The sequence below is a fragment of the Lathamus discolor genome, chromosome 14 (assembly GCF_037157495.1).
Source record: "Lathamus discolor isolate bLatDis1 chromosome 14, bLatDis1.hap1, whole genome shotgun sequence".
NCBI classification, from domain to species: Eukaryota; Metazoa; Chordata; class Aves; order Psittaciformes; family Psittacidae; genus Lathamus; species Lathamus discolor.
Genome location: NC_088897.1, coordinates 3,682,022 through 3,696,212, shown reverse-complemented (window position 1 = coordinate 3,696,212; position 14,191 = coordinate 3,682,022). Strand labels below are relative to the sequence as shown.

General features: G+C 56.6%; 1 protein-coding gene across 2 annotated transcripts in view; it reads right to left on the bottom strand.

Moving 5' to 3' along the window:
- Positions 1 to 2,410: 2,410 nt before the first annotated feature.
- The window catches only part of TMEM132E (transmembrane protein 132E), a 28,155-nt gene continuing 16,374 nt past the window's right edge, over positions 2,411 to 14,191 (bottom strand). Inside the window, exons 4-9 of one of the 2 annotated variants that reach the window (XM_065694235.1) lie at positions 12,523 to 12,712; positions 12,161 to 12,304; positions 8,262 to 8,467; positions 6,908 to 7,190; positions 6,643 to 6,834; positions 2,411 to 6,188 (exon numbers count right to left, since the gene is read on the bottom strand). In XM_065694235.1, coding sequence (XP_065550307.1) covers positions 5,160 to 6,188; positions 6,643 to 6,834; positions 6,908 to 7,190; positions 8,262 to 8,467; positions 12,161 to 12,304; positions 12,523 to 12,712 — 2,044 coding nt within the window. In that variant the 3' untranslated portion in view covers positions 2,411 to 5,159. The remainder of the gene's footprint in view (positions 6,189 to 6,642; positions 6,835 to 6,907; positions 7,191 to 8,261; positions 8,468 to 12,160; positions 12,305 to 12,522; positions 12,713 to 14,191) is intronic. The other variant, XM_065694236.1, reaches the window with a different exon arrangement.

Here is a 14,191-nt window from a genome sequence, read left to right as displayed (position 1 = left end):
GAGGTCAGACAAGATGCTCTTTAGTGACCTTTAAATCCATGAACTAACAGAACTGGGGCCTTTCCTTGGCTGGGACCATCAGGAGCATCTGCTGCCGGCCCTGCTCCATGGTCGGGAATAGCTGTATTTAGCAAACCATCAGCTGGGCACTGGCCGCATCCTTCTGTGGGGAGTGATCCCGCTCCATTGCTGCGGGATCTGCTCCAGTGCAAAGTCAACCCCTTTCGGTGGGCTGGAGGGCGATGTGGCATCACTGGACCCAGCTATTGATACGCTGAAGCTGTTATCCAAGGGGTGCAGCCAAGGGTTTGGAAACCAGCTCTGGATCTGGGAATTTATGAGAAGTTAATGGAAATTCCAGGAAAGGACAAAGAAACCCTGGAAAGGTCCCAGGGTTCCCAGCAAGCCAAGGGGAGTCTGGAGAGCAGCAGCAAGTTGCCAGCAAGCCCTAAAGACCTCCTAGATGGGCTCCAGTCGCACCGTCCCTTTAAAAGTACTGGGGAATTCCTGGAAAATGGGGAATTTCATAGCAGGGTCCTAAAACCATGTGGAGACTCCTCTGTGTTCCTGAGTGTTAACAGGGATCTGCATCCTCCTCCCAACACAGGGATGCTGGATGATGGGCTGGATACAGCTCCAGCTCTTCTCCCTGCATGCGCAGCCCTTACCCAGGTGGAATGGGAACACTCACAGTTGGCAGGAGGGGAGCAGCTTCCTGGAGCACTGGAGGAGCCACAGAAGTGTGGGACCTGATGAGCTTTGCTGTTCCCACTCCCTGGAGCTCTTGGCTGGTGCGGAGAAGGAAAGCATCCCTCCTCTTTCCGCAGGGAGATGTCTTTGCTGAGCCAGGCAAAACCGCAGCCAAGAGCCCCCAGAAGTAATGGTGCAATTACTAAAGTCATTATCCTGGCTGCTGTACAAATCCTGCCCAGTTAATGTCAACAGCGAGGGGGGGCAGCGAGCGGGGCCTGCTTTAATTAAACCTTCCCAGCCAGTCGGAGGAGACGACTCCTGTTACTGCCTGTATTCCCGGAAAATAAAGGTCTCCCACTGCCGGGAATATCCCTCCATCCCCTGTGATGCAGGGCAGCTCCATGCACAGGACCACGGTGGTGGAGAGGGGAGGGATGGAAAGCGATGCGGTCCTCCACACCCCCCTTGGGTTTGTGGTACCTGTCCCTGTCTGAAAGTCCCATCACAGGGACAAAGGTGCATGGGGAGGGGATGTGGCTGGAGGCATCTCAAGGGGAGCACAACAGGGATGTGCTGGGGTGGGATGGGGGGAAAAGGGCCCTGATCGATAGCTGTTGGAGGTTGGGAGAAAACCCACGGCATGAGAAAATGATGGGGGAGATGGATGGATGGATGGATGGATGGATGGATGGATGGATGGATGGATGGATGGAGGGGGAGAGGGGAGAGGGAGGGAGGGAGGGATGAGGAGGGGATGGGGAAGGAGAGTGGGGCACAGCTGGGGCTGACCCCCGGAGAAAAATCTCTGGTTTTCCCCTCTTTCATTCCCTGATTTTGTGCTGCATGAAGGGGTTGGATGCTTTATGTGGTCTGTATTGGTGGGGAGGGGGGTTAAGTGTGTATCAATTCTTTAAGGAATCCTTAAGGCAGGATGCGGGGGGACCAAGCATCCCTCTGGGAGGTAGAGGCATGGGGGTGCATCCCCAGCTCTGCCTCCTCCTCACAGGTGGTTGTGCAGCCTCACAAGGCTGCATTAAAATGCAAATTGGTCCCTGCCTGCTGGGAGCAGATAGTAAAAGCTAAACAGGAAAAAGGCAGCGGAGAACAAACAGGGAACAAACAGGGCAGCGCGAGAGGGGAGCTGCCACAGAGCCTCCTTTCCCATTAGTTTTCCTGTTCTCCCTTCAGTGAGATTTGGCTGTTTGGTGGCGAGTGTTTAATGGGAGCTGAAGCAATAAGGTGCTGGGTTCAGACTAGCTGGGTGGCCTGCGCCAGTGGGTGCCACCAGCCCCCAGCACCAGTGTGGGCTGCAGCATCCTAAATCACAGCATCTCCCACTGCTTTCCTGGCTCTTTTTTTCATTCCATGTTCCAGCTGATCATTCCTGATGGGGAAAAATGAAATCTCAGCAGTAGGAGTGAAGGGAACCAGCTGGGAAAGGGACCGGGCTCCAGCAAAGCCCCCACAGTGTTCCCGTTTTCCAGGGCTTTTTCCCCAGCATTTTGCCTGCTGCCTCCTGGTACATTTGCTCCAAGGGCATCAGGAACCCAAAAACACATTGGTGAGCTTCAGCTAATGCCCGTTTGAGGGCTAGGATGGGGGGTGATGCTCAGGGGCAAGTGTGTGCATTTATAGGCGTCTGTATGTGCATACATGCACCTTTGCACCCTAGCCCTTTGCATCAATGTATACACGGACTGCACACATACATCCTTTATATATATATATATTTATTTATACAAATATATAAATATATATATGCATAGACATATTATATATGCATATATATACATTTGTATAAGGTATAAATATATACATATGTATGAAGTATCAATATATACATATTTATATATCAATATATAGATAGCTATACAGCTGTATAGAAGATTTTGCTCTCTTCATTGAAAAGCAAAGCCACGCTGAGCAGGTCTCTCGCCCTCCCTGGTGCCCTCACCCAGCACTGCACCATCCCCAGCAGCAGTGATGCTGGATGGAGGTGCCTGGGTGGCAAGAGCTGCTGGTAGGACATGGGCATGAGAGCATCATCAACCCCTGCCAACAGCTTGGGCTCCCCTGGGCCCATGGGTGCTGCCTTCCCAAGGGCTCTTGGAGACCCGAGACAGATCCATCAGCCGAAATGGGAAGCGATGGGCTGGAAAACCAGGGCTGATGCTTGGTGTCGGATCTTGAGCCTGGCTACAGCCATCGGGCGCTGCTCAAGGGGGGCTGGTGGAAAGCAGCCAGAAGAAGGGGGGGGGGGGGGGGGCAAACCCTGGCATCAGCTCAGCCACAAGGACACCTCATGCTGATTCTGTTCAAGCTATCTCATCCCTGACCCACCACCTTCCACCTCCCTTGGGACGTGCTCACGGAGCAGGAGCCGGGCGCTGCTGTGTCTTATTACAAGGATGAGATTTTCTTATGCACTTTTCTTACCTTTCCCCTCAGCTTTTTCATTTATTATTACTTTTTTAACAGCTATTCATAGATGTTAATTTAACAGGGAGGTTTGGCACTTCCAAGCAGGGACGTCAGCTGTATTAATTTCACTGCTTGGAGCTGCTATCAGCTCAGTGGCTTGTTCAGCCAGACCTGGGTCCTTTAGATAACGGGGCACAGTAAAACCTAACTAACAACTGCATCATCCTCCCGGCCTTCGAGCACATCTCAATCCCCCTGTATATATGTATGTATAAATTCAGCACAGAGCGAGCATTTAAGTTTTAAGGCCTCTGATAAACTCTTTAAAGAGGCTTTTGAAACACCACACACAACCACGGGCTGCTGCTTGCCTAACAGGGAAACTGAGGCACTGCGGCCGGCAAGGATGGGGCTGCAGCACCGCCTGTCCCTGACCCCGAGCTGTGATCAGGCTGCCCAAGGGAGGAGGGGTTTGGAGAGGGGAAGCCCCAAATCCACAGCTTTGACCCCAGAGTGCTCAGAGCTTAGGGGGGGCCCAGGACCCTGGCAGTGTGTGTGTGTCCACCCCAAACCACTGGTAGCATCCCCTCCCCGGGCACCCCAGCAGAGATGGGGGCCCCTCACAGTGCTGCAATACCGTTTGGTTTTGGCTTTTTGTTTCGTTGTTTTTTTTTGTTTGTTTTTCTGGTCTTTTATTTAAGAAAAAGAAAAAAAGAAAGAGACACAGTGGTGGGTAACTTCCAATCCAGAAATAATCCCCTGCCAGCCTCCGCTCCCCCTCCACTGGGTGATGCTGGAGGGGGTCCCCATCCCCGCGCCATCAGTGACCATAGGACCACCAGCCCTGGTAGCCATAGGGTAAACCTGGCTGAGGATGCTCTCACTGGCCATGGGGTTGCCCTGGGCTGGGGGAGGCCTCTCCAATGAGCCAGAGGGGCTGGGAGCTGCCACCAGCACGGGGTGACGGGGGAGGCGTGGGGTTATGGCAGTCAGAAGGCACCACAGAGGCTGAGCCTGGCTCCGGGCATCCACGCTGGGCTGGCACTGGGGAATGGGGCACTGGGAGACTCAGGCCAGGTCCGTTTATGTTCCACTTGCAGTAGTGGGAAGCCTCCACAGCACCTCCCAGTCCCAGAGCTACATCCCATCATCAGTGGGGCAGGAACCAGCCCTGGAGGTCCCAGCAGGGCTGTTGGGTGGCCCCATAGCTGGGAGCACAGGGAGACACAAGGACAGGCAAGCTCATAGGCAGCAGGCTTGGTGGCCACCCCAAACTGCCCCTGGCCAGGCAGCGAGATGGGGCAGAGGCAGCTGCCGTGCTCCCCAAGAGGTCCTCATGTGGCAAACATTGCTGTCAGCATCCCACAGGACGCACACAAACGGGAGCAGGGAAAGATCCCAGCATTCAGTGTCGAGGTAACAGCAGGTGATGGGGATAGCAGTGCCCCAGACCTGTGGCCATGGGTCTCTGTTCCCCATCCTGCATCACTCACAGCATGGGGCTTTGCCTGGGGGAGCCCCCCAACACTCCAACAGCAGATCCCTGAACCAGCACTCACCTCCACAACTGTGCAACCGAGTGCAGCAAAGGCGGGGGGGTGCCTTTGGGAAGGCCCCACCAGCCACCTTCCCGCTGAGCATCTCTTCTCTTCCACTCCCTGCACAGCAGGACCCGCAGCATCATCCTGCCCTGGGCACCACTGGACAGGCACAGAGGTTCTAACCCCATCCATCTCTGCCCCCCAGCTCCCTTTTCTGCCCCCCACCACAAGCCAGCGGGTTGGGGGGCCACACGTGTGCTTGATGCCTCCTCTGGGAAAACCAGATGATAAAGGACACGGAAAGAACAAGGCCCCAGTGGGTGCCTTCCAACGGGGTGAGGACGTGAGATGTGCGGAAGAGGGGACGCGCAAAAGAGAGCTGAATGTGGGTCTCCGGCCCCGGGGACGCGGCTGGCGTGGCGTGGCGTGGCGTGGCACGGCATGGCATGGCGTGGCACAGCGTGGCAGCCCCCTCCCTCCCGCCCCATCCCCTCTGCCCCTGCGCTAAGCGATCTCTTTGATTCTGCGGATGTAGTTGTGAAGCTCTTCGGGGTCTTGCAGCCCCATGTCCTGGCAGACCCACTCCAAGTCCTCCTCATCAGCGATGGGGATGGAGTTGTAGGCCAGCTCGTCGGAGGGCAGCGTGGCGAAGGTGGTGAACTTCACCCGCTTCCGTTTGGAGGTGGGGGAGTTGAGCGGGTCCTCGCTCTGGTCCCGTGTGGAGCCCCCCGAGGAGCCGTCGCCACGGCCATGGACCTGGCTCTGCACACTGGTCTGTGAGCTCCCGCTGCTGTGGTGGTCCCCGTGGCAGCAGCTCTGGACGTTTTCCAGGGGGTTCCCGGGGCTTTCGGGCTGGGGGGAGAGGTCATTGTGAGCCCGCAAGGGCTGCCCGTTGCCCAGGAAGACCCAGTGGTGGGAATGGTCCATGTTGGTCTGGCCTTCAGGCGGGATACGTTTGTGCCGGTATTTCAGCACAAAGACAATGCAGTTGATGAGGAAGACCAAGATGGCCAGGCAGAAGACACCCAGGAGGGCGTACATGCCTATCTCCAGGTCTGTGAGCCCCCTGGTCACCTGGACAAAGCCAGTGGGGATGGTGGGGAAGTCCTCGGTGGGATGAGATGCGCTGGACATCCTGCTGTCCTCACTCGGCTCCGCTTTCCTCTCCACCTCTGCCCGCAGGGTGGTGCTTGCCCCCGTCTCCGCCAGTCCTGGCTTGCTGGGGACATGGTCATAGTCATAGGTTGGGTCCTCCTCGGACCCAAAGTGGACCCGCACGCTGGCCAGGGCTGTGAAGAGGATGCTCTTGCGCTTGGTCTTCTGGCAGCTCTCGCAGATGACCAGCTCAACCCGCAGCAGCTCCCCTGCGCCCTCGCTCTGTGCCACCACCAGAGGGAACGCCCGGTCCTGGGTCACCGACACCACCTTCTCATCCAGGCTGCTCACCACCAGGTTGTAGTCCTTGGGGTCGTAGAGGGACAGGGGGACCGTGGTGCCGTCGCTGTAGGAAATCCACAGGCTCAGGAGCGCTTCCTGCGGGACCAACACAGGCACCGGTTGCCCAGCAGGATGCCAGTCCCACCTGCACCCATTTGTCCATCCCTCCATCAATCTCTCCTCCTTTTCATTCTTCTCCCCATCCAATTCACCCTTTATCCCTCCATCATCCCTCTTATTCCTTCCAAACATCACCTAGCTTTCCCCTTTTACATCTTTCCTCAATGTTCCCCATGTTTGCCCAGGCTCACTCCAAATCCCAGCCGCAGAGGTGCCAGATGTGGCTACCAAAGCTATAGGATTTGTTCCAACCCCCTTTGTCCCCATGGCTGCATCCTGCCCCTGGGGCAGGGCTGGTTCACAAGTGTGTGAAGGTTTTTGGGGTGTTCTGAGATGACCACGAGCAGGATTTGGGATGGGAGGTTTACAGATGGAGCCCTCACCCAATCCAAGCTCCCCACCAAGCCCACGTGCACCCTCCTGGCCTCACCTGCTTGAAGAAGCTGAGGGTCTGCTGCACAGACGTCCGGGCGATGATGGTGTGGCTATTGCCAGGGCTGGGGTGGAGGGACAGCGAGAGGCTGGAGACCACCTGGGCCTTCAGGTCCGTGATGCTCACCTTCTCCTCCGCCACCGTCACCAGCGTCTCACCCAGCACCGCTTCCATGAGCGGGGACACAACCTGCAGGGGACCAGGGCGCCCATCACCTCCTGCCACCCCAAGCCAAGCTGGCAGAGGTGGGGAGATGCGGTACCTTGAAGAGCGTGGTGCCCGGCTCCCTCCCAGCCAGCGTGAAGCTGTCCACCATGTGGGCCACCCGTGGGTCATCCACACGCATGAAGTCGCTGACCAGGTCGGTGACCTCCACCAGCCAGTCGGGCCCCAGCATGGTGACCACTTGCTCCGTGCCCTCTGCCGCCGTGGTGTGGAACTGGGTGAAGACCTGCAGCGTGGTGTGCTGGTACTGCAGGGCACAGCCCCGGCTCTGCTTCCGCTCCTCTTCATCCTCCTCGTGTTCGCTGTCCCGCACCAACCTGCTGGATGGGGCAGTGGTGGTGGGCAGTGCTACCGAGCTCCTCTTTGCCCCCACAGGAAGGGAGAAGGGTGGCCAGGCAGGGACAAACACCAGGTCACCAAAAGATGCCTGTTGCCCATAAGGTCTTAGAGGGCTCTAGCAGCACATGGTGACAGGGTCACCAGCATCTCTGCCCCCAGCCAGCTGAGAGGAGCAGGCATCTCATCTGGAGGGCACTGAGGATGCTCAGGGACTGGAGCACCTCCCGTATGAAGACAGGCTGAGGAAGTTGGGGCCGTTCAGCCTGGAGAAGAGAAGGCTGCGTGGAGACCTCACAGCAGCCTTCCAGTATCTGAAGGGGGCCTATAGGGATGCTGGGGAGGGACTCTTCATTAGGGACTGTAGTGACAGGACAAGGAGTAACGGGTTAAAACTTAAACAGGGGAAGTTTAGACTGGATATAAGGAAGAAATTCTTTCCTGTGAGGGTGGTGAGGCGCTGGAATGGGTTGCCCAGGGAGGTTGTGAGTGCTCCATCCCTGGCAGTGTTCAAGGCCAGGTTGGACAGAGCCTTGGGTGCCATGGTTTAGTGTGAGGTGTCCCTGCCCATGGCAGGGGGGTTGGAACGGGATGATCTCAAGGTCCTTTACAACCCAGACCAGTTTGATTCTATGATCTCAGGTTTGGATGGACAACTGGAGGTCTCTAGACCTCAAAGCAAGGCTAACTTTGGAACTTGGTTGCTCCTGGCCTTCTCCAGGGACATTTTGACCATTGCCAAGGATGGATGCTCCTAACCAGCTCCAGCTGTTGTGCTGGTACCTGGGTTTTATAATTATCCCAATATAATGTATTTACTGGTCAATATAATTGACCAACCTCACTGTGAGATTTTCCTCCTTCCATACAAACATGCAACCTGTAGCCACGATCTCTCACCATTTCAGAGGGCCCCTGGGATAACTCTGGCTCCATCATCTTCAAACCCCCCTCATGAAATATCCAAACAGGGCAACTCGACCACTACCACCCCCTTCGCTGTGCCTCCTTCAGGCTGGACAGGCCCCCAGGCACGGTGACTCCGCAGCACCCACCTCCTGTCCGGCAGGATGGGCACCCTCCAGCCCTTCACTTGGCTCAAGCGGGCGTCTGAGAGCTCGATGTGCAGCGGCAGCTTGGGCACCCACACTGTCATCTCCAGCGGGGCAGAGAGGTGCTCGTAGGTGAAGGTGACGCGGGCGCTCATGGAGCCCCGCGACTCCTTCCCACTGACAAAGACATAGTCACAGCTGCTGGAGACCTGGGGGAGAAGGGAGGATGGAGGGTTACAGCAGCCCTACAGACACACCACAGATGTGGAAGGAGCCTGCCCAGAGGATGGGAAGTGCTGAAACAGGAGGATTTCACCACCATGTGCCCAGAAAAAGGTGGCCCCAGGAGCAAAGATGCTCGCTCCTCCCAGAGACCCCTGCTCAGAAGCATGGACCCACACACACCATGTCCATAATGCAAATTTCCCTCTTGCCACCCTTGCCCAGTCCCACCTCAACCAGACACCTTCATTAGGTGCCTCAGTCTCTTTGGCACTGAATCGTACCCTTATTCTGCTCCCAGGCTAGAGCACCCATGGGTGCTTCACAGGGGTTACACATTGCTCATCCTGGACATCTGCTCCAAAGTCTCCTCCACCCATACGCAGAGGGCACAGGCAGCAAGCACAGACTCGCTGTATGTCCATGTGCAGGTACCCCCCAGTGCCTTGTCCCTGTCCCTCCTGCTAACACCACAGAGAGCTTCCTGCAGCTCGTCTGAATCCTCACCTCCATCTTCTCGCCCTTTCTCTTTTAATTCCCATCTACGCAAATGCCATCGGTTAAATTTGCTGTAAAACAAATACACCCCACAGGGGACCACTTATTACTGATCAACCTGACCTGCTGAGAGGATGCCAATGCAGCATCACCTGCGTTTCAGCTTAGGCAATCAGAGTCAACAGCTCCTTCCCAGCAAGCCAGAAGACAACCAGGCCACAGGAACTCCAACCTCTCATCTGCAGTGGCCCCATGGCCTGACACTGACTCCCTTTTTCCCCTCCTACACCATAAGAAATTGCATCCGAGTTGTTTGCTGCTGGAGAAGAATAAAACCCACTGGCCCAGCCAGCCGCGAAGTCACTCTGAGACGCACCAAGCATCTCACAACAGCACAGAAGGACTTATTTCCAACAAGCCACTCTCCCACATGGATTCTCTGATGGCTGATAAGGGGCTGAGTCCGTGCTGCATGGTAGCTGACAGCAGAGATGCAAGCGTCACTGCCACTCTCCCCACCTTGTCTTTGGGCACCCGTGGTCACTCAGCTGCAGGAGCTTTGCATTTCCAAGCCCACCAGCCAGACTTCTACAAAGGCTCCATGTGTTGGCTGCAGGAGCCCCCTGAAAGGTGCCTGTGGTCCCCCGGGCTGATGGAGAAGGCAGAGCCCAGGACCCAAGCACTTTGGGAAGCTCCTGCTCCCCGGGCATGGGAGGGAAGTGCAATGCAGGAGGGGTTGTTCCTTGTCTTCCTATCAGATACCAGCTCAGCATGTCTGCAAAGACAATCTCATCTCTGTCGGGGCAGCGTCTGAATAAAGATGAGCTCCTGGGTGAACCCTCCAGCAAAGGAGTGCTCTGGATATCGTGCCATTTATCACAATATATACGGTGGGTTGCTGCTTGCATTACCTTAGCTAATAAACCCTCCCCCTGCAACTTCTGGGGACCGCTTGCTTTGCGATTGGGAAAGGGGGGGGGTTACAGCTATGACAACAAAATATCCCAGCCCATGAGGCCTGTCCTGATGATGGAGTGACTGCAGATGAGGTTCTAAATGAAGTGCAGGCTTGTTCAGAGAAACTTCCCGGAGCTGCAGCAAGGCGTCGGGAAGAGAGAGGCTGAGGTCTGCCTGGGCTCCAAGCCAAAGCACTGCTGGCTCCGCTTCTGTGGCCAGGAGCTTCCCCCTTGGCACAGCCTCAAGCATGCAATCAAGCAGGAATATCTGCTCCAAGGGCCTTGGGAGTGGGAAGAGCCACCGTGGCTGGTGGCGCCCAGGGGGTCCTGGTGGTGGCTGTGGGTCACCGAGGCTCGGTCCCACTTGCTCCTAGTGCATCCTCAAGCAGATGTGGGTGGCGGGCTCCTGAGAGAGGTTCACAGAGCAGATGATGGTGAGCATCTCCCATTGAGCATTGCCGGCAGCAGAGGTGGCCTTGTGCATCCCTTAACACATACAGAGCCCCGAAGACCACCGCATGGGCAGGCAAGGGGGGTTATTTCTACACTACCTCAAGTGGTGAGGTCCTCCTCTATGGGCTGAGCATGGGCAAGCACCCTGTGTCACCACAGAAAGGGATGAGGATGACAGCTCCCACCCGTGCTCACTCACCATCCTTCGTGAGCAGCCCTGGCAACTTCACAGCCACATCCAGAACACGTTCCCTCCACGTTACACACGAGAGCAAGCAGCACCGAGCCACAGGCAGCGTGGGGAGAAGCATCTCCCCAGCCCTCATTCATGCTAAATTATTTACAGTAACAGATAGCACATCCCACTATGTAAGCTTTGATTTATGTAACAGGTTTATAGCCCTGACACCGCAATCATACTCCCCAATCTCAGCAGGTAACTGAGAGCTCCCTCGGAAGCGAAGCTCCAGCACAAACACAAAATAACTCAGCAAGCAATTGCACGGGGCTCCGAGCAGCGAGCGGGAGGCGAGCCGGGGCCGGAGGGCTGCTCCATGCATTATTCATCCCGGCTCGTGTGCATGTGTCTGCTCCCCCCCAGGTCTGGGGACAGCGCGTAAATAGATTTATGAGTAGAAAGGCAGCACATTAAACAGTTTAAGTGTCTTGGAGTCCATCCTGAAGTGTATTATTGCTCCAGTGTTTTATCACACTGCAGAGGACCGGGCTCCATAAATTAGAGCCGGTGCTGTAAATCGCACAGATTGGAGTTTCAGTCAAGAACTTGGGTAAACACTTTGTGACACGGCCCGTCACCCACCCAGGGACCAACGGGAAGAGAAGGTCCCAATGGAGCTGGGGTTCTGCTCATCACCCCTGGCTTGGCCAGGAAAGCAGCCAGTGGCTGCTGGTAAACAAGGGGAGAAGGGGCTATGAACCCCAGGCTGGGGGACATGGGACAGCCCAGACCCTCAGCATGGCTCTCTGCCTCTGTCCAATGCAGCAAGGACATGGAGACAGTGGGCTGGGTGGGTGCATGCAGGGAGAGGGGCAGAAGGTGTTTGGGAGAAGGTAACGATGTCTAGGGGTGGATGGATGGGTGGAAATGGTGACAGAAGAATGCAGGCAGGTGGAGAGATGGATACATGCAAGGGCAGAAAAATGCATGCGGATGGATGGGTCTGGTGATGGAAAAATCATGGCTGGATTTGAGGACCAACTGCTGCCTCAGCTGCTGCTGCAACAGCGAGCCTTTTGCACTCACCTGATCAGCATCTCCCCCATGCAGCCCATGGCTCTCCCCTCTCTCAGCCCCCCTTTTCCCCCCATCCTCCCCAGCCGCCCAGCTCATTCCCACATCCCTCTCTGGGGCCAGCCTGAGCTCAGCCTGGCACCCAACCCAAACACGAGATAAACGTCACCCGGAGGCACGAGTGAAGCCGCTGATGGAAACCTGCAGCTTACACTGCGAGGTGACAATATTTCACCTTATCAGCACTAAGTGCTCTGATAACCCATGGTTATTGCTGCTGCCTGGTGCCAGCCTGCACAGTGCCAGCAGCCCACAGCCTCTCTGGAGACAGTGACAAAGCGATCCCAGGGAGAGGCACACATGGACTGAAGCCACTGAGGGGATGAGGCTTTGGATGGTGTGGGGTTGTGCAGCACATCAGCTCGGCCACCAGACCCAGTTTGCATCACTGTTGGGGTCAGCACCCCTGGAAGAGGCTCAGCCCCTCATTAGGGTCACAGGAGCCCCCAGCCCACACCCACCTTGATGATGTCTTCGTTGTTGGACTTGCACTCAACCATAGCAGAGACATCCACGATGACACCGCTCAGCTCAATGGCGATGACCTTCACGGGGATGGCCACCGTCCGCCCCGTCAGGATGGCCGTGTTGATGATTTCCGTGTCCTGGGGTGCAAAGGGGACTGTCACGTTAGAGGGCAGCCTCACATCCTGGCTGGCCCCTCTCCTGCTCCAGCCCTGGGGCAGAGAAGGATCTGTGGGTGGGAGGGGGGTGGGATGTATGGATGCATAGGTGCTATGGGGCAGATGGGCTGAGGGAGATCCCTCAGGGGGATGCAACCCATCCCCAACTTAAGCTCAGCAGAGGACATGGACCTGCTCACCATGGCCAGGGGCACGATGGCCCTGATGTCCCTCTGGATGACCGTCAGCTCCGTCACCACCTTCTCCAGGTCGGGCGGGGGGTTGCGGCCCCGGTAGTCGATGTGCCACATGATGCGGCGCGTCACCGACTGGCTGGTGAAGTTCTCCATCTCGAAATCCAGCTGCATGATCTCCGAGGAGTCCCCGTCCCTGGGCAGGGGACAGGAGGGGACACAGTGAGCCGGGTGCCCCGGGTCCCATAGACTCGCAGGGACCAGGACCCTCTAAGGATGCAGAACATGCAAGGCTGCTGGGTGATGATGATCACAGGGTGAGTGTGTGGCCATGGCCCTGGGGACAGTGGGGTGGCTGCAGGTGCTTCCCTATCTCTCCAGCTCCATCTTCCCAGCAGCAGAACTGTATTTCCCGTCAGCAGAACTGGATTTACCACCCAGATTGCTCCTGCCTGCATGCTCGTCTCTGCAGGTGTCCCCCACACCCAGGAGGGCAGCACGCTCAGGGACACAACATAAGTCTCTATACAAAAGCCCAGTCCAAGCCACTGCCTTTACAGCACTTTCCAATGGGGTCATATGGGGAAACTGAGACGCGGGAGAAAGAGATTCCATCACAGACAGCAGACGGGAGAACACCAAGCTGCGATACAGTGCAGGGCTGTCCCTCAGCCTGTATAGACAGCCACGGGGATGCAGAGGGCAGATGGGCAGGGGATGGGTGAGGTAAGACAGGACCAGCAAGTGGTAACAGCTCCAGTACCATCAGCTCATCAAAACCCCACACATTTAATACCACTACTGAGGACCCAGAGCTAATGGACAGGAAATGAACTGTGGGACACCCCCAAGGCAGGACGGGATGGAGAGGCTGGGCGCTGCCAAACCCAGCACATAGTGCCTAAGGGGACAGGGAACTCAGGAGCTGTGTCCCTTGTCCTCTGCGTCATAGCTTGGACACGGTCTGTCACAGCAGCATAAATCATCACTCTCACACCTCAGCCCTATGAGCAAACATCCCCAGATGCGACCTTGCCCTCCCATCTCTGCGTCCAACCTGCAAATCCCTTAAGGGGACCCAGGGATCAAGCCCCCCAGGTTAAACTTCTCCATTGCTCCCCAAAACCAGAGCATCCCCAGGGGACACCTCAGAGCCCCCGCAAACTGCAGAGCCAGCAAAAGCCCTCCCAGAGTAGGAGGAGGGAGTGGGGTGAGGAAACGTGAAATCCCTGTGGATTGCGAAGCCGGGATCGGCTCCGCTCTCATCTCACAGCATTGCAGCCGTTAAGGAGGTCCCATCGATCTGGGGATGCAGGATGCACTTGGGTTTCTCTCTGATAAATATCTAATGAGTGAAAGGGAGCAGAGAAAGAGGAGAGCAAAACCACGGGGCTGCCCCAGGCCACGGCAAGCCCTGCTCTGTGCTCCCACAGCGGGGACAATGGGCTTTGCATTGGCTGGTGAGGTCCTGATGGGACTTTGTGCCCCCATGGTTGTCACCCTATGGGAGTGCAAGGGAATCACCAAAGGCCACCCAGTCTGGAGAAGAGGACTGGGCTGCTCACCACCTTTTCCAATGCATAAGTATTAAATACAGCCAGGAAGTCAGGTTCAAAGGCAAACCAGAGCTGCAGCTGCATGGCAGAGGTGGTTCAGCACCGGGACTCCTTGACAT